Source organism: Vanessa cardui, chromosome 30, assembly GCF_905220365.1.
Source record: "Vanessa cardui chromosome 30, ilVanCard2.1, whole genome shotgun sequence".
In the NCBI taxonomy this organism is placed as follows: Eukaryota; Metazoa; Arthropoda; class Insecta; order Lepidoptera; family Nymphalidae; genus Vanessa; species Vanessa cardui.
This window is the reverse complement of record NC_061152.1, coordinates 1,221,941-1,244,942: the sequence shown is the minus strand read 5'-3', so window position 1 is coordinate 1,244,942 and position 23,002 is coordinate 1,221,941. Positions and strand designations below refer to the sequence as shown.

Below are 23,002 nucleotides of genomic sequence, written 5' to 3'. Positions count from 1 at the left end.
CTGTTATCACAAATGAAAAGTTTACACTTTTGTAATCATATATTTTGTAAATGTTTATAGTTATACTGTAAATTTTACGCTCGAATTGAAATTTATGTATAGAAAGAATATTTTATTGTAATTTAAGTATATAACAATAATTAACGCGGTAATCACTTAAAATAACATATTTTAGTAAAGGTTTTTTTTACTATTCTTATAGTTTAAAAAAAGATCACAATTAAGTCCAGGACATTTTCTTTTGAAGGAATTTATATTTTTTATCTGTTTATCACAAAATGTTGTTGTTAAAACGAAATAAAAAAAAGAAATTACTCGAATCAAATTCTAAATATACTTTATTCAAGTAGGCTTTTACAAACACTTTTGTCATTAAAGATATAATATTAAGTGGAGCTAACACCGGTTCGGAATGCAGATTCTACCGAGAAGAACCGGCAAGAAAATCTATTGATTAATAATAAGAAGAGTTTAAATTAAAAAAAAATACAATGTTTTAAACAAAATTATAAAGCTCCGAAACGCGGTTCATCTGTGTTGTTATGTATCAGTTATTTGTATTTTGGTGTAGTTTTTCAGTTGGAAAACACAGACAGTCTTGTCTATTTAATATAAAAAGATTTATACCTGGTTTTAAACCTAAGGTCTAGTGTAGACCGGAGTCAACATGGCATGTACTATTATTTAAGATGGCGTCAATTTTTCTCCGGTATAAACAAGACTTTATTATAATAATAAGAAAAAATAACTTTATCTTTTTTTCATTGTATAATTTGTTTAATCACTATATTTTTTTGTAGATTTAAATCATTTTTAAATCGTATACCTTAAATGTATCATATTTTGTAAAAGCACCAAATAAGTTTTAAGTTTTTTTTTGTATATGTCCAGATATAGTAAGGTAGGTTTTTTTTTTAATTTTTGTTTAAAGATACGATTTTTACAAGTCCACAATTTAATTATAAGTCCGAAACAACTATATTATGTGATGTTGAGTTTTAATAAACAACTAAGTTACCTATTTATTTTATTTTTACTCTAGATACTTAATTTCCCCCCCTTTTGATGGTGAACATTTGCTTTTTAACCAAACTAGGGCTACCAAAAACTTATGCTTGTTTTGCTGTCTTTAATTTCTTTATTATATCAATAATCAATTATAATGATTTTATAAATGGTTAAAAAAATTATGGCCACAATGCCTTGTTTATTTTAAAACTGAGTGTACCGAGCAGCGCCATCTATTATCCAGTAGTGGATTTACAAAGCAATAATTTCCGTTTATTGCCTAAAGGATAATAATACTTTTCTTAATATCAAAAATAATGCAACGATATACTGTTGTTATTACAAATATTTTAAATTCCATTTTTTTTGTTTTTTAAGATATTTAATCTTGGCAACTCTACCATAGAAAGCGACCCCTAGTGTTCCAAACCAAAAACTATCCTTTTGTCTTCTTCAATCCAATATGGCGGTAAACGGTGTATGAAAGGTGTAGAATGTTTTGAATCGAAGCGAGAAATAAAAATCTCAAAAAACCGTCGAAACCTAAAAAAAAATATGCAATGGCCGGTGTGATTACGAGGATGTTGTGCTGATGATACTTTTTTGTTCTATCGTCGCGAGTTTTGTGTCAAAAATTGTTTTATTTTTGTGTAATTCTTACTGTGGTATATTTTGCTAATGTGTGATTCTAAAGCATTGATATGTAATCGTGGATTTTGTGATAGATATGTCTACCAATGATAAAGTTACATGCCCGGGCGTGTGTGAAAAAACTGATGCGGTGACCGTCGACTCTGGCGTTATTCGTGATAAAGATAATACTGAGAAAAAAGAAAAAAAAAATTCGAGAAAAGTAAATTTCCCTGATGATGAAAAACTTGTCACGCAGTACTTCGCGCCTGCAAACCCTTGGCAAGATGGTGAGTATTCGCTTGCCTTTGGCAATTAATCAAAATTATTCGTAGAGGTTTCCTGCCATTGTTTATGACTTTCTGGTATATTTATTCTAACTTCTGTCTCACATAAAATATTGCCTTTCTGTCTGTTTATAAACAATTCATTAATATATACTGTATATATATACTCGGCAAAAATCGAACAGATCTTACCACTTATTGACGTATTGTAACTGTACCGAAATTGACTCAGTATTATTAAATAAAATCATAAATAAACAATATATTTACACGTATATTACCTTAAATTTAATTTCATTACATTTCATTAATATTTTTATGCATAAAACGTACAATACGATATCACATATAAATTTTCTAATAAGATAATTTTACTATCTTCTAGGTTAGATCTGATACAATCGTCAATAGATATTAAAATTATTTTCCGCAAGATGAATGAAATAACAGATCTAATATTATCTATGTATAAATAGGCAAAGGAAAAATACTACATGCTTTTACCCTTTTTATCAACCTTTTTTTATTTAGCAGCTATGTTTGATATTTTTTCATTTAAATAAAAACTATGTTAGTAATTCACTGGCTGAATATCAGATAAGCTTTAAAAACAATATACAATTTAAAAACGTAAAAAACCTCATTTCCAAAAAGTACTATTCTGCACTGTACTCTTCCTTCCTTTTCAATGATAATTGTTACCCAGTATTCTTAGTCTTAATTGATATATCCTAAAACAATTCTACATCATTGTCTTGTTAATGAGAGATCATTAAAGGCATTAATGACGCGTATTAATTACTCGGAATGACTTAAATTATATCATTTAATGACACAATAATTTTATATGCAGCTACATCATTTTATTGTACAATAATAAAAATCGTAGTCATACTATGTGTACAGCACTCAATTATTGCTATTGGTAAATATATATATGAACCATTCCCCCTACACACATAGGTGATATATATGTATATAAATAAGACATACAGCGTTATGGAATTTTCTGTTAGAAAGATACAACTTAATTCTACATTGTTGTGTTATTATAATATGTAATAATTAATTAGGCATTATATTTGTACTGTATAATGAAGAAACGATTAAGCTAATATATATAAAACTCCTTCAAGACGGTACAGTGAATTTAGGGGAATGTTTTAGTATACAACTAGTGACACTCACTGGCTTCACACATCTAAAACTGTCAGTGTTTCTTTTCTATATTGTATATGTATTATAGATATAAACCTTTCTCATTAATAAATCTATCAATTGATAAAACTGCATTAAAATTGGTTGTGTAATTTTAAAGATGTTAGCATTTATAAGGACAGACAGCAGTGACTTTGTTTTATACAATGTAGTGATAATGATGTAAGTAGGTAGGTAGTTTCACATGCTTTAAATTTAGACTATTGATGTGACATTTCATAATCTAGCTGTATATTTAAACAGTGCATGCCATGAAAGCTCTCTGACTGAATAATTTCAAGTAAATTTATGAATATTATTATATTTTGCACAATATATTTATAGATCATGTTCCGAGAAGTTATATACAGGTATAGTAGGTGGTTTTAGTGACTTAAGTGAGTCAATGCGTTTTCTATACACATTTTTGTATTTAGATTTTAACTAGTTACCTATCCCAATGTTTTTTATGTGTACATAATAAGTATATAAGTCTATGCATGAGTCTATTTTGATTGAAGAACAAATATAAAAAAACCCATCTGGGAAGTTAAAATTTGCAGCTGTTTTCAACTATAATATCATCAAGAATCAATCTGTTTGTTGAAAACTGTATCATAATCTGTTGTATAGTTTTAAAGATCAAAGTGTACATAATGGGATGGAATAGTAGGATTATGTTGGGATTCATTCATAGTCAGATATATGTGAAACAATCTCTATAATAGATGAAGACCAATGAATATTCATAGTATGTTTTATGAACTCTTTATAAGACTCCCGATATAATTACCATCATCATCAGCCTTTTGCTGTCCACTGTTGAACATAGGCCTCACCCAGAGCGCACCACGCTGCTCGGTTCTCTGCCTTCCTCATCCAGCTCCTGCTCCAATAGTCAGCTTCATTCTCAGTACGACTTCTGTCATGTATTGATACATAGAATAAGCTCTTTAATACACTTATTAATATAATGACTGTGTAATTAAGTAGTTCCACTAAAAGAAGAAGAGTAACTACTGATTTTTTGGCCAGTTCTACTCTGTTTTGTCTGCTTTGCGAAACGGTGCTACCTTCAATTAATATAGTTTGTAAAATGAGTGCTTGTATAATCTTACTTGAATATATTTTGTTTTTGATTAAACAATAGGCTATTTGACTGGTTTTTAAAATCAATTTTATATTATTTAGTAGAAGTTAAGGAACTCAGTAAAAGTTGATTTTTTTATTTCTAGTACATATTTGCCGAAAAATATCATATTAAAAATTCCATATTTAAATAGCGCGCAATAACGCTACTTGGACAATATGGCGCTGCAATGGGGTCGGTGACGTCACTTTCTTGTATTTTAATCTGTGGTACATATAGTAGAAAGGCAAGGTTAACAAGAAAGTGACTTCATCATAAGCCCGGCCAATCGGGAGTGTTTTATGTCATGTGACAAATGTTTGAAAAAAATGCATTTTTATGTATGGATTTTTGAATAAATTAAGTATTATTTTCAACTTTCGGTAGTAAATAACCATTATTAACTCATAGTATACATGATTACAATAATTCACAATTTATTTTTCGCATTGTCAAATAGCCCATTGTGATGAAAATTTACTCTTTCGCAATAAACTACTGAATGGATTTTGATGATATTTAAAAGTAATATAGGTTAAACATCAGAATAACATATATAGTTATAATTTATAATGATTTCATGTTATATGGTCATAATATAAGCATACTTATTAAGTACCAGTGCAAGCCAGGCAGGCAGTCTATATTATAAACATTGGGGATATGGTGCCAAATATGTGAATACAGGATCATATTTCATACTGTAATGAAATTCTAGAAACTGTTGTTGTTCACTTAAAACATTATGTAATAGCTTTGACAGTTTACTGCCTCGATAGTCCAGTGGCTAGATGACGCCAGTCTGAGAGTCCTAGGTTCGAATCCCAGATGATAAAAAGTTATTTGGTTTTGGATTGAATAATTCTCAGCAATGTTGATGTAGGTCCTACGTCTGATTTTTTTCCAGTCAGGTCGTTTGATTGGATTATGAGAGTTACGGCATAGAGAATACAGCTGTATTTGCCTTGCACTTGTATCCTCTATAATGTGACAGTAGGCTGATCCTTAAGATTGGCCAGGATAACATAATCTATACATATAATAAAAGTGGAGTGTCTGTTTGTAATATTCAATTAGCCCTTTTTTACTCAATGCATGTGTAACTAAACGGTACATATACCGAAATTGCGTTACTTATGATTTTTGTTTGTCTATATCTCTGGTATAGCTGGACCGATTTTGATTTAGATCAGATTTTGGCGCAACTGATTTTGATGCGATTTTTTTTTTTTTAATAGATAGAGTGATTCGAGAGGAAGGTCTGTATGTATAATACATGCACAATATATTAAAGAAACACTGATAGTTTTAGAAGTTTCTAATGTGATATAATAATAAACAAATTCTGTAGTATATTTAGTATCGGCATTGAACACGTGCGAGGACGGGGCGGGTCGCTAGTTATACGTAACGTACAACAACAGCCTGTAAATTCCCACTGCTGGGCTAAAGGCCTCCTCTCCCTTTGAGGAGAAGGTTTTTGGAACATATTCCACCACGGTGTTCCAATGCGGGTTGGTGGAATACACATGTGGCAGAATTTCTATGAAATTTGTCACATGCAGGTTTCCTCACGATGTTTTCCTTCACCGCTGAGCACAAGATGAATTATAAAGACAAATTAAGCACACGAATCAGCGTGCTTGCCTGGGTTTGAACCCGCAATCATCGGTTAAGATGCACGCGTTCTAACCACTGGGCCATCTCGACTCGCAGTTATACGTAAAACTATTCATTGTATGCCTTTTGTAATTATATATGTAATATGACCACTCATGGCCGATGGATTCTATGACAACACAGCTTTGTGTGCGTGTGTGTATGTGTGTTAAAACGAAAACATTACACACACATCCGAATACCTACTATGTCACTGTGATCACGATTACTTATACAAAATTATATATTATGTATAGTACGACAAAAGTTAGATGTAGCATCGGAAAATGCAATGAAATGAGAAGAAAACCGATTACAGCCGATTTACACAACCAATAGAAACAGCTCCCTATCGCGCCACTCGACGCTATTCGTCGCTATAGATTCCCGCGTCAGTTCGACCCGAGACAGCGAGTGCGTGTAAAGCGACGCGTCGAATTGACAAACATATTAGGTCGTATGATATTGCAAGTTATTACGTTTGTGCAAAGATCATATTCGCATGAGAAATAAATATTGATAATTTGGGATAGCGTACTCAATTCGGATGTGATCGGTTTTACGAATTTTGCCGATGCGACATCTAAGTTGTGTCGTACTATACTTACAAACCTAAAAAGTATCTTGGCTAATGAAAATACTAGTAATCGCGCGCGCCTTCGTTCGCGTTTTTGGATAGTTGATTGACACGTGTCAGGTAAAAAATGTATTTTTATTTTATTTTTAATATGGCAACCAACAGTAGATACAATATCACATGAAAAATACTTGGTGGTAGGGCTTTGTGCAAGCCCGTCTGGGTAGGTACCACCCACTCACCAGTTATTCTACCGCCAAATAACAGTATTCAGTATTGTTGTGTTCCGGACTGAAGGGTGAGTGAGCCAGTGTAACTACGGGCACAAAGGATGCGCCACCAACCTTGGGAACTAAGATGTTATGTCCCTTGTGCCTGTAGTTACACAGACTCACTCACCTTTCAAATCGGAACACAATGCTGTGTGCTGTTTTCTGTAAAGCTCTCAAATTTGAGACTGTGGACTGTTACTGATAATTTTGAAACCCGATAATACGATTTTTAAGACATTTTCTTCCTTGTCACTCTATGGAACCAGGGTTTTGCGACGGTTTCTCCAAACCTATACGACTTCAAGAAAAGAGCGTACTCCTTTCTTAGAGACTGGTAACGCTCCTGCCCTCTGGTGCTGCAGACCTATAGGTGGTGGTAATCACATCAGATGAACCTCCTATTTACCCCCCCCCCTATCACATTAAAAAAAACTCAGGATTGAACTCAGAACCTGGGAATCTCCGTAACTTTAAAGTCGAGATCGAACGAATGATTCAAATATTTAAAATAATTTCTATAAAAATCAAAATAAACTTTATTCAAGTAGGCTTTTACAAGCACTTTTGAATCGTCATTTTACAATTAAGTTAAGCTACCACCGGTTCGGAATGTAGATTCTACCGAGAGGAACCGTCAAGAAACTCAGTAGTTACTCTTTTTCAACATTTAAAAAATACAAAGTGAAGTTAGTTAAATACAGTTATTTAAATTAATATATCTTGCTTGGAAGTTTACTCCACGCTGTTTATCATCTATAAAATCTTGTATCGAATAATATGCCTTTTTTACCGATGTATTTTAATAAACGATTTGAATTTACGAAACGGCAAAGTTAAAAATGTCTGTGGAATTTTATTATAGAAACGGATACCTTGCCCCAAGAAGGATTTATTGAATTTGCGGAGTCGGAAACTTGGCGTTATAAGCTTACCCTTACTCCTAGTGCACATACAATGATTATCACTGATTTTATCAAAGTGATCAATGTTACTGTGAATATACATAATATTGTATTATGTCGACCTCCATGGTCGTGTGGTGTGTACACCGGTTTTCATGAGTACGCAACTCTGCGGTCCCGGGTTCGATTCCCGGCCGAGTCGATGTAGGTTACCATTAGTTTTCTATGTCGTCTTAGGTCTGGGTGTTTGTGGTACCGTCGTTACTTCTGATCTTCCACAACACAAGTGCTTTAGCTACTCACATTGTGATCAGAGTAATGTATGTGATGTTGTCTCATATTGATTTATTATTTAATATTGTTGTAAATATATTGTGACGCAACTTGAGTATAAAGTAAAGTAAAGCCTGTAAATTTCCCACTGCTGGGATAAGGCCTCCTCTTCTATTAAGGAGAGGGTTTGGAACATATTCCACCACGCTGTTCCAATGCGGGTTGCTGGAATACACATGTGTCAGAATTTCGATGAAATTTGTCACATGCAGGTTTCCTCACGATGTTTTCCTTCACCGCCGAGCACGAGATGAATTATGAACACAAATTAAGCACATATATATATATAGTGGTGCTTGCCTGGGTTTGAACCCGCAACCATCGGTTGAGATGTACGCGTTCTAACCACTGGGCCATCTCAGCTCACTTGTGTATAAAAAAATATTATGTCAGTTAATGAACGAATGAGTCGGACCTTTCTGTAGCTGTTGGCACTCGCGCGAAGGTTCTTGCATTGTACACATCATCGTGTAATTTATAGCGAGCGATTTGTATCTGTTAGTATACAAAGAAATAATCGGAATCCCATTCGAGCCGAGCCAGTGTCTATTTGCTGGCATTTTGGTTGTATAAAATAAAATAAATAAATAAATCTAGCTAATAACTAATTATCTTTTGTTTTTTTTTCTCATCTAAATAATATGTACATCTTCAGCTGTATTGTCTTAGTATAGAAATTATGTGTAGTGTGTTGTTGTAAATAAAGAATTATTCTTCTTATTCTGTAAACCCACAAAACATAACTTTACTATAACTTAATCTAATTATATCTAAACGTTTATTATATATGTAATTATTCTAAGTTAACGGCGTGCGGGTGATTATTTACTGCAACAGCTCGTCTTTCGACACAGGCCTCCTCCAAAGATTTCCACTTTTCTCTGTCTCTTGCTCTTCTCTCTCTGATCCATTCCTTTCCAGCCACCTTCTTCATTTTGGTTATAAATAAATAAATAAATATGAGAAAACATCACATACATTACTCTGATCCCAATGTAAGTAGCTGAAGCACTTGTGTTATGGAAATCAGAAGTAATGACGGTACCACAAACACCCAGACCCAAGACAACATAGAAAACTAATGGTAATCTACATCGACTCGGCCGGGAATCGAACCCGGGACCTCAGAGTGGCGTATCCATGAAAACCGGTATACACACCACTCGCCCATGGAGGTCGTCCTATGACATATATATCGTCGTTATACTACGACACGTATTCGAAAATCGGCAAAGTTCGTAAAACCGATCACATCCGAATTAAGTACGCTATCTTACTCTTAGGTATTCTATAATCTAAAAATTTCGTCACTGCCCTGTAAAATGTCCATTGTATATATTAGCAGCAGCCTGTAAATTTCCCAGCGCTGGGCTAAGGCCTCCTCTCCCACTAATGAGAGGGTTTGGAACATATTCCACCACGCTGTTCCAATTCGGGTTGGTGGAATGCACATGTGGCAGAATTTCGATGAAATTAGACACATGCAGGTTTCCTCGCCATGTTTTCCTTCACCGCTGAACATTAGATTTTTTTTATATGTTGTCACCATCACCCATAGACAATGACGTTGTAATAAATATTAACTATTCCTTACATCGTCAATGTGCCACCAACCTTGGGAACTAAGATGTTATGTCCCTTGTGCCTGTAATCACACTGGCAATTATAAATACAAACTAAGCACATATATATAGTGGTGCTTGCCTGGGTTTGAACTCGAAATCATTGGTTAAGATGCACACGTTCTAACCACTGGTCTATCTCAGCTCTCACAACTGTACATAATAAACCAACCAAACCCATAGAATACAAGCTAGTTGAAATACAACAGCCAATTTAGTTTGATTAAATTAGATTACAACATGAAATAACGAGAAGCACATGACAGATTTCCCCTTAAGACGCGATCTTATCTAAACAACTGACCAATCGTCCAACACCCGTCCAAGTGTGCAAACAAATAAAACAGCCAATATTTAGACCAGTATCGGTAATTGATGCGCCAGCGTTAGTCCAATCGGCCATTGTGGCCAATGTAACACGCGTGTCTAGGTTATGCTTGCAGTATTTACAAAGTCTTCTTCCATTGGTGTTATGTCTTATGGTAAATGGTACCAACACGAGTCGAGATGGCCCAGTGGTTAGAACGCGTGCATCTTAACCGATGATTGCGGGTTCAAATCCAGGCAAGCACCGTTGATTCATGTGCTTAATTTGTCTTTATTATAATTCATCTCGTGCTCAGTGGTGAAGGAAAACATCGTGAGGAAACCTCCATGTGACAAATTTCATTGAAATTCTGCCACATGTGTATTCCACCAACCCGCATTGGAACAGCGTGGTGGAATATGTTCCAAATCTTCTCCTCAAAGGGAGAGGAGGCCATTATCCCAGCAGTGGGAATTTACAGGCTGTTGTTGTTGTACCAACACCATTGGCACTATAGGCTTGTTTATAATAGTGTCTGTTTGTAATATTAAAATTATCCTATTTACTAAATGCCTAAGTATATATATACGTCGTCTGTTTTGTCTTTTTGTTCCGAATTTGGAACGGTTGTATCGATTTTAACGTAACTTTCACTAGCAGATAGCTCGTGTAATAAGGAGTAAATTAGTACTACTTTTAATGAGTTATATTAAAATCTATTTGTGTGAACTGATCAATAACCAATTTGATTAATTCGAAGTCACGGGTCACGTAGTTAGAAACGTTGACATACAACTAGTTTTAACGCGGTAGTTGTAAATAATATTTCTTTTGTACTTCAAATAGACAAATGTCACCTCAGTCTACCCGTGACCACGAACGTTGTAAAGTGCTCGAAACGTCGGGATGATAAAAATAATTAATATACTCGATTCAAATCCGTTAAAACTAGTTTTGTTTCAATGTGTAATAATCGCGAAAATCTAAGACAACTTTAGTTAGAAACGAATATTTGGTCCAACATTTGATCAAATATACAACCAACTCGCCACATCGACCACGTGTACGTTTTATTCCTGTATCGTATGAGACTTGCTGTCTGTGACAAAACCGGCGCGTGACGCTTGTGATGTTATTGACGAAGAATGTCAGGATTTGTGTTGTATTTTGGTGTTGGTAGAAATAGATCATGATTTTCCAAGAATTTTTTTGAACGATTTTGGACGAAACGCCCATATTTGAGTGTTTGTCAAGATTGTGATATTAGGTAGCCCAACAACAACAACAACAGCCTGTAAATTCCCCACTGCTGGGCTAAAGGCCTCCTCTCCGGTTTGGAACATATTCCACCACGCTGTTCCAATGCGGGTTGGTGGAATACACATGTGGATGAATTTCTATGTCACATGCAGGTTTCCTCAATAGCAATGCAGCATTAATCCTTATTCAATTAAGTACCTCAAATACATTGTGCATTTATATAGACCAATATAGAAATAAAGACACTTTTATTTGGGACCGTACAAAAATTATAAAAAATATATATAAGTTTCTTCAAAATTAGAAAGAAAATAAAAAAGTTAAACAAAGAATAAAAAACAACTTAAATTACTATTAACATTCACACAAAAAAAACATAAAAAAAAATTAACAATAAAAAATGAATTGATACAAAAAAAGGGTTAAAAGAAACAAAAAAATTATACTATATTACAATAAACATATATAACATATATGATCTGATATGATGAACTCCTGAACTAAATGAAATAGCTGTGAATTTTGTATATAAACACATTCTGTAGTATATTTAGTATCATTGCACTCGTGCGAAGTCGGCGCGGGTCGCTAGTCACTACATAGTATAACACAAAGTCGCTTACCACTGTCTGTCCCTATGCTTAGATGTTTGCAATGATGCAACGGATTTTGATGCAGTTTTGTTTAATGGATAGATTGATTCAAGAGGAAGGTTTTTGTATATAATACATGGACAATATAGTTATCAAGTATCGATAGTTTTAGAAGTTTCTAATGTGATGTCGTAAATGAACAAATTCAGTTGTATATATAATAATAAATATGAGACAACATCACATACATTACTCTGATCCCAATGTAAGTAGCTGAAGCACTTGTGTTATGGAAATCAGAAGTAACGACGGTACCACAAACACCCAGACCCAAGACAACATAGAAAACTAATGGTAATCTACATCGACTCGGCCGGGAATCGAACCCGGGACCTCAGAGTAGCGTACCCATGAAAACCGGTGTACACACCACTCGACCATAGAGGTCGTCAAATATGTATTAAGTATCAGTATTGCACCTATTACATATATAACATCATCATAACATACATATATAGAGTTTAATATTGTTATTTATCAATTAAACGTTATCATTTCGACGACCTCCGTGGTCGAGTGGCGTGTACACCGGTTTTCATGGGTACGGCACTCCGAGGTCCCGGGTTCGTCCGGCCGAGTCGATGTAGATTACCATTAGTTGTCTACGTCGTCTCGGGTCTGGGTGTTTGTGCCGTCGTTACTTCTGATCTTCCACAACACAAGTGCGTTAGCTACTCACATTGGGATCAGAGTAATGTATGTGACAATGATAGGTTTTATTGATCTACTCGTTTGTATAATTAAATTCCACAGACATTTTTAACTTTGCCGTTTCTTAAATTTAAATAATTTGTAAAAATACATTGGTAAAGAAAGCATATTATTGACTACAAGCTTTTACAGACGATGGAAAAGCGTGGAATTAATACTTGTAGACTTCCAGGCAGGATATATTACATGCATTATATAATTGTAATTAACTAACATGACTGTACTTTTTAAATGTTGAAAAAGAGTAACTACTGAGTTTCTTGCCGGTTCTTCTCGGTAGCATCGACTTTACGAACCGGTGGTAGCTTCACTTGATTGTTAAATGACGATTCAAAAGTCTTTGTAAATAACTTGAATAAGGTATATTTTGATTTTGATTTCTGTGGCTTGGAATTATCCAGAACAATTCGGTACAATAGGCTATTTGACAATGCGAAAAATAAATTGTGAATTATTGTAATCAGTGTACATAATTTTTAAACGTTTGTCAAGTGACACAAAACGCTCCTGATTGGCCGGGCTTATGAAGAAGTCACTTTCTTGTAAACTTTGCTTTTCTACTATATGTACCACAGATTAAAATACAGGATAGTGACGTCACCGACCCCATTGCAGCGCCATGTTGTCCAAGTAGCGTTTTCGCGCGCTATTTAAATATGGAATTTTTATATGTACTAGAAATAAAGAACTCAACTTTTACTAGGTTCCCTTACTTCTACTAAATAATATAAAATGGATTTTACAAACCAGTCAAATAGCCTATTAAAAAAATAGCAATCGTACCAATCCTGGCATTCCCATTCATCAATACACACACACAAACATATCAATTCACACCAATGTGTGTATACGTGTGTGTAGACGTATAACGCACACACGTACAGCGTATCTGTGTGTCGTTTTCGTAGTTATTTTAAGATTTCTCTCGAGATAAATTTGATTGACTGACGTGATGTCACTCACTGGTGTTATGTCATGTGTTTATCCGTTTCTAATGGTTCTCGTTAAGTTATTGGCCGATATGGCCCAGTGGTTGGAACGCGTGCATCTTAACCGATGATTGCGGGTTCAAGCCCAGGCAAGCACCGCTAAATATTCATGTGCTTAATTTTTGTTTATAATTCATCTCATATTCGTTGAGGGAAAACATCGTGAGGAAACCTGCATGTATCTAATTTAAACGAAATTGTGCTGCATGTGAATGAATGAATCCTTACCTTCTCCTCAAAAGGAGATGAGGCCTTAGCCCAGCAGTGGGAAATTTACAGGTTGTTAATGTTTACTACTGTACTGCCTCATAGCAATCACTAATATAGCTTTATACCAGTGATCTAGTTCCGGGGACTACCCCTTACTTTTATTTACTTGGTGGTAGGGCTTTGTTCAAGCCCGTCTGGGTAGGTACCACCCACTCATCAGTTATTCTACCGCCAAATAACAGTACTCAGTATTGTTGTGTTTCGGTTTGAAGGGTGAGTGAGCTAGTAACTAAGGGACATAACATCTTAGTTCCCAAAGTTGGTGGCACATTGACGATGTAAGGTATGGTTAATGTTTCTTACAGCTTCATTGTCTATGGGTGATGGTGACCACTTATCATCAGGTGACCCATATGCTCGTCCGCCAACCTATACCATAAAATAAACAGAAAAAAATAAAATCAAAAGTTTCTTTATTCGAGTCGGCTCTTAACATCACTTTTAAATCGTCATCCAAAGCTAGATAAAGATCGTTTTAACCGTTCCTCGACGTTTGACCAGTTTTAACGCTGGTGACCAATACGCAGTCACGTTATTTTTCGATATGTTATGCTCTTGGGCCCCAATGGCCTCTACAGTATCCTCGAGCGAAAGGCGAGTCAAAATACCCAAGCCTTTTCTTTCAAAATGTGCTTTTCCTCCTTTTAAAGTGTGGGGGGGGGGAGCGAGCTATGTGTGACTCACCAGAGACCAAGGTTGTGGTTTAGTACACCGGAAAATCCATTTAAAAAGCAGCGGTATCCTCCAGGATCGCTATTACATGCAAATCTGATGATGTCAAGCTTAGTTATTGAGAACCAACTTAAGGGATCAGAATAAACCCGCCCTAAAGTCGCCTCCTGTGAAGAAGGATCATGGCTTAGAGCATCAACGTCGTCAGTGGCGTAGCTAGGCAAGGAAGGGCTCTGGTGCATAGAAAAATAATCGGGTCCTCACCCCCTCTTTCCCTCTTTAACTAATAATTACTCTTTAAAATATCTAAACCATTTTGAAAGTCATAATATACACTGATTACAATAATTCACAATTTATTTTTCGCATTGTCAAATAGCCTATTCCAAAAGTGTCTAATCCTACGTGATATAAGTACGAAAGTAATATATGTGTAGCGGTTTGTATAATCTAATGATACAAAGCTATGACTTTCCACGGTATATATAGTACAAGTATTGCACCCATACGAAGCCGGGGCGGTTTGCTAGTATACCATAATGACCGTAGGTTATTAGCGGCTTGTCAGTGTGTGTGTAGACACACACACACGCGCGCTCGTATACACGTTGTCACCTGCGCGCGCACCACTTCACGACTTTGACAATGATTCCTGGGCTCGTTACGATATATAATTCGCGTTGCGATCTATTTCTTAGTATTCTGACTCATGTGTATTTCGGACGCTGAAACACAATGAATTACGATGCTATATGCATATGGATGATTGTGTTTCAGTACGGAATCTTTTTCAAACTCATACTTATTTATGCAATAAACAGTCTTGAACATTAATTATTGAAATATATAAAAATATGAATTGAACATAGTTAAATTAGTTAATACATGCGAATTGTAATAACTATTGCTCATGTCTATTATGATGACATTTCAGTTTTTGAATTTCGATTAAAAAAAGTGTGCTGAAATGTGCCCAGTATGTTCTATGATGTGCCGCTTGAAAAAAAAATTACTCAAAAAATATATTTTTTATGAGGAGGTCCCTTTTTTCAAGGCCTGTTAGCACCGCTACTTTACTTTATCGAATTTATTAAAATCGTGCCGTGATATTCTCGACATGTGCTGTCATGTGTCGATATAATGATTTTGCAATTTTACAAGAAATAAATTTTTTTAAATGTAATCAATTTTTTTTTTAAAAGAATAGATGTGCTAAAATTTCTTCTTCTGTGCTCAGTATGTGGTAAGATGTGCCGCTTGAAAAAAAAATAATTTACTCAAAATCATAGCACATACTGGGCACATTACAGCACACTTTTTATTAATAGAAATTCAATAATTGCGTTTATATCATAATGAACATCTATTGCTCGCTACGAAATTTAAAAAGCAAAGGATGAAAGAAAAGAAAAATTAAAGTTAGTTACATCTGTTATCTAAACATTTGTTCGTAAAAAACCAATGTGCTCTCCAGATGATTATCTGTGCCAAATTTCATTCAGATCCGTTCATTCGGTACCGCGAGATTGAGTCGTAACATGCATCCATTCAAACTCTCGCCTACATAATACTATACCTCATTATCAATATTTCAACCGTTGATAAGTAAACTGGTACATGGGTCTCCACCAGAGATCGCCACAAAGACCGGTATTGTGCCTAATACTATTAAGACAACATATATTCAAGTTAGATTACATAGTTATACATATTTAACTAATTTAACTGTAACCTTAAAATATCTTAGGGTTTAGCCCAGCTGTGGGAAATTTACAGGCTGTCGTAGTTATTGTTGTTGTAACAATCTTATAACTTTTAATATCCCCACTTGTGGTTTGATCTCAGAACCTCGGAATCAGCTCAGTTCAATATATAAATATTTCAACTAGTGTGTCATATATACAACCCCCTATGCCATAAATTTACCATCAGTAACTCGGTACACTGCGTAGGTCTTAATGGGTAACATTAAGAACCTATATTTAGTCTTATAAATGTGAAAGTAATTCTGTCTGACTGTCTGTCTGTTGGTCTGTCACGACCAAACCGATGAGCCGAATTCGATGAAATTTGGTGTGAAGCAAACTTGAACTCCAAGGATGGACATGGGCTACTTTTTTGCCTACAACAACAAACAACAACAACAGCCTGTAAATCCCCACTGCTGGGCTAAAGGCCTCCTCTCCCATTTGAGGAGAAGGTTTGGAACATATTCCACCACGCTGTTCCAATGCGGGTTGGTGGAATACACATGTGGCAGAATTTCTATGAAATTTGTCACATGCAGGTTTCCTCGCGATGTTTTCCTTCGCCGCTGAGTACGAGATGAATTATAAAGACAAATTAAGCACATGAATCAGTGATGCTTGCCTGGGTTTGAACCCGCAATCATCCGTTAAGATGCACGCGTTCTAACCACTGTTCTAAACACATGATAAACAGCACACTAAAACGCGAGTTAAGCCGCTGGCTACTATTAGTATAATACAAACGGATGCTGGCACGTTTGTTTGGGTACCACCCACACAGGATATTTTTACGCCAAACGGTCCAAATTCTGGACTCGTTCGAGGTCGCGGAGAATTTGTCCTTAACAGTGAAATCGTTGCGTAAAATTTGACGGACGTACTTGAATGTAGCATCGGCCGACGCAACCAATAGAAACAGCTCCCTATCGCGTCACTCGACGCTATTCGTCGTTATAGATTCCCGCGTCAGTTCTATTTTTTTTTTATGGTATAGGTTGGCGGACGAGCATATGGGCCACCTGATGGTAAGTGGTCACCATTACCCATAGACAATGACGCTGTAAGAAATATTAACTATTCCTTAGATCGTCAATGTGCCACCAACCTTGGGAACTAAGATGTTATGTCCCTTGTGCCTGTAGTTGCACTCACCCTTCAGACCGTAACACAACAATACTGAGTACTGTTATTTGGCGGTAGAATATCTGATGAGTGGGTGGTACCTACCCAGACGGGCTTGCACAAAGCCCTACCACCAAGTAAAGTTCGACCCGAGACAGCGAGTGCGTGTAAAGCGACGCGTCGAATTGACGAATATATTAAGGTCGTATGATATTACAAGTTGTTACGTTTGTGTAAAGATCATATTCACGTAAGAAATAAATATTGATAATTTGGGATGGCGTACTTAATTCGGATGTGATCGGTTTTACGAATTTTGCCGATGTTACGTCTAAGTCGTGTCGCCACTGTACGTGGATTTGTTGAATACGAGCGTGTTTTCTCAGACGATATGGGACCATTCATTTATTACGTAAAGATTAATAATATTATAAGAAAAAATGAGCCTGAAGAAATGAAAAAATAATACCTGTTGACTTCCAGGATATATTAATTTAAATAATCGTATTAACTAACAATTGTTGTTGTTGTATAAACAACAATTGTATCGACTTTGTATTTTGTAAATGTTGAAAAAGAGTGACTACTGAGATTTTTGTCGGTTCTTCTCGGTAGATGTTTTCCTTCACCGCCGAGCACGTGCTGAATTACAAACACAAATTAAGCATATGAATATACAGTGGTGCTTGCCTGGGTTTGAAGCAATCATCGGTTAAGATGCCCGCGTTCTGACCACAGGCTCACTCCGCTACGGCGACATAGTATATCTATATTCGTGCCGTATTCGTTGTTTCCAAAAGCTATGCGTAAATTAATTCTGTCACGAGATGACAAGAGCCATGCTCGATGGCTTGAAGCCAAGATACGGTTATTGGCTTTATATTCGTGAAACTAAACGTCTCTGCCGCGGACAATGACACCTCGGAAAAATACTGGAGTCACTGAAATATCTCCTAACTCCTTTGAGAATATATATGTTGACATCGGTTAATGATTTTATAAGAAGATAACGAAATAGAGATATCATTCCGTTTGGTATTCTCTCATTGGCAGATTTGTATCAATCACTAGGCTGTGCCTTCGACTTCGTGTGCGCGTAATAAAATTCCGCAGACATTTTTAACTTTGCCGTTTCGTAAATTCAAATCGTCTGTAAAAAATACATTGCTAAAAAAGGCAAATTATTCAATACAAGATTTTATACATGATAAAAAAGCGTGAAATTAATACCTGTTGACTTCCAGGCAGGATACATTACACACATATATAATTGTATTTAACTAATATGATTGTATTTTCTTAAATGTTGAAAAAGTGTAACTACTGAGTTTCTTGCCGGTTCTTCTCGGTAGAATATACTTTCCGAACCGGTGGGAGCTTCACTTAGTTATTCAAAAGTGCTTGTTAAAGCCTACTTGAATAAAGTGTATTTTGATTTTGTTTGTATTGAACTGTAATTCTATATAATTACATGAACAATATAGTAAAGAAACACTGATAATTTTAGAAGTTTCTAATGTGATGTCGTAAATAAACAAATCCTGTAGTATGTTTAGTAATAGTGATGTTGCCGTGCGAACTATGCACACACAGATAACAACAATGTTCGAAATAAAGGGCTATTATATATACTAATATTATAAACGTGAAAGAAACTCTGCCTGTCTCGCACTTTCACTAACAAACCGCCGAAACGAATTCGATGAAATCTGATAAGGAGCAAACTAAAACTCAAAGGAAGGTCACAGGCTACATTTCTTGCCTAACACGTTACAAGTAACCCCTAAAAGGCAAGTGAAGCCTCGGGAAACGATTAGTTATTGTATGTGACACGTGTCTGTGTATACTGAACCAATCCAATCCATCAGCCCATTTCCGTCCACTGCTGGACACAGGCCTCTCCAATTGCACGCCACTGAGATCGTTCTTGGGCTACTCGCATCCAGTTCCTGCCAGCCGCCTTGTGTGTATCGTCACTCCACCGTGCCCGATGAAGTCCTACACTACGTTTGCCGAGACGCGGTGATAGATGTATCTATCAAAAACTATTGAAACAATAATTCTAGAATGTATGTACGAAATGAGATCGTTTGGAACGAAAAAGTCATTTTAGAGATTTTTGCAATTGTGACGATGTCGTTCTGGATGAGTGACTATAGTTGAAGGCTCTAGGTGATAATCTTCCAAGATTTCTTCCATCCTACACTTGTCCGTCATCATTCATCATCATTCTCCTGCCCTTATCCCAATTTTATTTGGGGTCGGCACAGCATGTCTTCTCCTTCCATACTTCTCTGTCAGACGTCATCTCACAAGTAACATTCTTTCTAGCCATATCGTCTTTCACACAATCTATCCATCGTTTCCTTGGTCGTACTCTACCTCTATATCCATCCACATCCATGCTCAAGGCCTTTCTCACAATGTGTTCCTCATTCCTCCGCATTACATGTCCATACCATGATATGATTGTCCGTATTTATATTTAACTCTAATACATTTCGGGGACCTAAAGTTTTACTTTACTGAACTTTGATGATGGACTCCAAGTTCGACCTCTTGGAAGGGGTGGCCCACACTGGTTTAAAAATTTCTTGTAATAATTTGTGTACTGTTGATTTACAACTTTACCAGAGAAAAAGGGTACTTGTGCATAGGATAAGACCCTTAGCCAAAAGTATAAGAAAAGTATAAAGCAACTTATACTTTTGGAATGGATTTATTAACATTAAATTACACAAAAAAAAAACAACTTAATATCTCGTCGATTCACTTATAGATTGAATTTAAGAATGGTACCTTCAAAGTTCCTTTAGTTACGTTCACCCACCCTTGATTAGTGGTGTTAAGTGGTTGATTATGTGAGAAGTGGTGCCAAGAGCATATAGGCCCCCGATGGTAAGTAGTCGCCATCGCCCATAGACAATGACGCTGTAAGAAATATTAACTATTCCTTACATCGTCATTGCGCAACCAACCTTGGGAACTAAGATGTTATGTCCCTTGTGCCTGTAGTCACACTGGCTCACTCACCCTTCAAACCGGAACACAACAATACTGAGTACTGTTGTTTGGCGGTAGAGTAACCGGATTAGCATGAAACCAAGTAAGCAGAATCTTAATCTTTACCTAAAAATATAGTAAAAAGTAAAGTAAACAGCCTGTAAATTTCCCACTTCTGGGATAAGGCCTCCTCTTCCATTAAGGAGCGGGTTTGGAACATACACCACGCTGTTACAATGAGATTTGGTGGAATGCACATTTGGTGGAATTTCGATGAACTGAGACACATGCAGGTTTCCGCATGATGCTTTCCTTCACAAATTAAGCACATATATATATAGTGGTGCTTGTGTGTGAACCCGCAATCATCGGTTAAGATGCACGCGTTCTAACCGCTGGGCCATCTCAGCTTTACCTAAATTCAAAAAATGTCATAATTATTCAGGATAAGTAGTACAAGTGACCCATTTTTTTTTTATTAAAAAGAATCCTTGTTTATGGGCGAAGGTTGAATGTATGAGGTCATACACGTTTCCGCCTCTCTGATAGTGATAAGCCTCGGCTTACATAGTGTCGGTATGGATTATATGTTTACTATCAGACGCCTCTAGTGTCCATTAGTTGGGTTATATTGCTTTGGATTTCGAGTCCTAGTTTCAGTTTTTCTGTTGGACGTGTATGTATGTATCACTGTTTAAAAATAAAAAATAAATGTCAGTGTGGGTCACGTCTTCCAAGAAGACGACAAGCTCGTTAGTCCAGCGAAGATCTGCTGATGATCAGTAAAAATATAAGATAACGCCAAAATTTATAAATGTTTGACAAAATTGTAACATAAATAAAATTTTAACAAAAAGAAAAACCGACTTCAAACAAAACACTATTTTAAAACAAATGAATATGCACGAAAAAGTAATAAAAATAATTGCGTATTCAACATATTTTTTAAGAGTCTTCCTAAGTTAAATGAAATGAAAAATATTAGACTACTTAAAAGTCGATTAACGATTATATCATGTAGTTATAGTTATTGGTATATTTGGAGCCGGTGTCAGCCACGGTGCCCTTGCCCCAACAATCAAAAGAAAGAAGCGATACGAGCCCCTTGATTGATCCAGTATATTATTGTGTAAAAGGTAATTTGTAAAAAACATATTTGTTAAAGTATTCTCGTATTGTTTTTTGATAGATATACTGTAGGGTTTTATTGGCTGACACCGACTCCAAATATAACAATAATTATAACTACATGATATAATCGTTAATCGACTTTTAAGTAGTCTAATATTTTTCATTTCATTTAACTTAGGAAGACTCTAAAAAATATGTTGAATACGCAATTATTTTTATTACTTTTTCGTGCATATTCATTTGTTTTAAAATAGTGTTTTGTTTGAAGTCGGTTTTTCTTTTTGTTAAAATTTTATTTATTTTTTGATTTTAAGTGAAGCTGATGTTGACTAACTAATTTTTTTTAATATGGATAGATTAAGCGTTCCGTTTATATGAGTCAGAAACTACTTCGAGGACAATTTCAAAGGAAACTTGCGAATAAAGCAAAAATAGACTTTCGAAAATGCGGATTTAATACGTCACGCGGCGTAAACTACAAGGATCCCTCGAAAGAGCTGTAATCGAACTCAGCAAAAAAACTTTGAAAAAGACCAACTATATTTCGTACATCATATGACATCACATAACATACACAAAATTTGATTAAAGATAATAAGAAATTTTGCCCCATATCGCACCCTAACTGCGAGCCGTATAGGAGTTCCATCACTACATAGTATAAAACAAAGTCGCTTTCTCTGTCCCTATATCTTTAAATTTACGCAACGGATTTTGATGCGGTTTTTTTTTAAAAGATAGTGTGATTCAAGGGGAAGGCTTGTGTACATAATACATGAACAATATAGTAAAGAAACACTGATAATTTTAGAAGTTTGCGATGTGATGTCGTATATAAACAAATTCTGTAGTATATTTAGTATCAGTATTGCACCCGTGCGAAGCCGGGGTGGGTAGCTGGTTGATTATAATATTCGACTATGATAATTACATAAACATAACCACATTACGGAAGGTGACTCAAATATCCAAATAACTTATAAATAAAAGATTCGACCGAGTATCGCTAACGTGCTCCTCAGAATTGTTCCGTTCCCTTCCGTTCCGTTACTTTGTCATGGATCCTGTGCTCAGAACCTTACCAAACTTTCACCAAATTACCCTTGAAGTATATATTTTATAATAAAAAAAGAATTATCAAAATTGGTTAACGTGATTTTCAGTTATTCACCTATTTGTCGCGCATATACATAATGCAAATTTAAGACTTATGTCGTTTTCACATAGATACCATCATCGGAAAAAAAAATAAAAAAAATGGGACCCCACGGGAAGCACTACCTTTCAAACAAAAAAAAAAATATCAAAATCGGTCCACCCAGTGAAAAGTTATGAGGTAACAAACATAAAAAAAAAAAAAAAAAAAAAAAAAAAAAAAAAAAAAAAAAAAAAAAAAAAAAATACAGACGAATTGATAACCTCCTCCTTTTGGAAGTCGGTTGAAAAGGCACGGGCATCTGTGAGCCCGTGGTAGTTGTAAATTAATTAAAAATACTACCTCATAGTCTTAGTATTTATCA

At 35.5% G+C, this 23,002-nt stretch overlaps 1 protein-coding gene across 1 annotated transcript in view; it reads left to right on the top strand.

The window, feature by feature from the left end:
• The first annotated feature begins 1,465 nt into the window (after positions 1-1,465).
• The window catches only part of LOC124542147, a 52,956-nt gene continuing 31,419 nt past the window's right edge, over positions 1,466-23,002 (top strand). Inside the window, exon 1 of the mRNA XM_047120082.1 lies at positions 1,466-1,928. Within this exon, the coding sequence (XP_046976038.1) occupies positions 1,736-1,928 (193 nt within the window). The 5' untranslated portion in view covers positions 1,466-1,735. The remainder of the gene's footprint in view (positions 1,929-23,002) is intronic.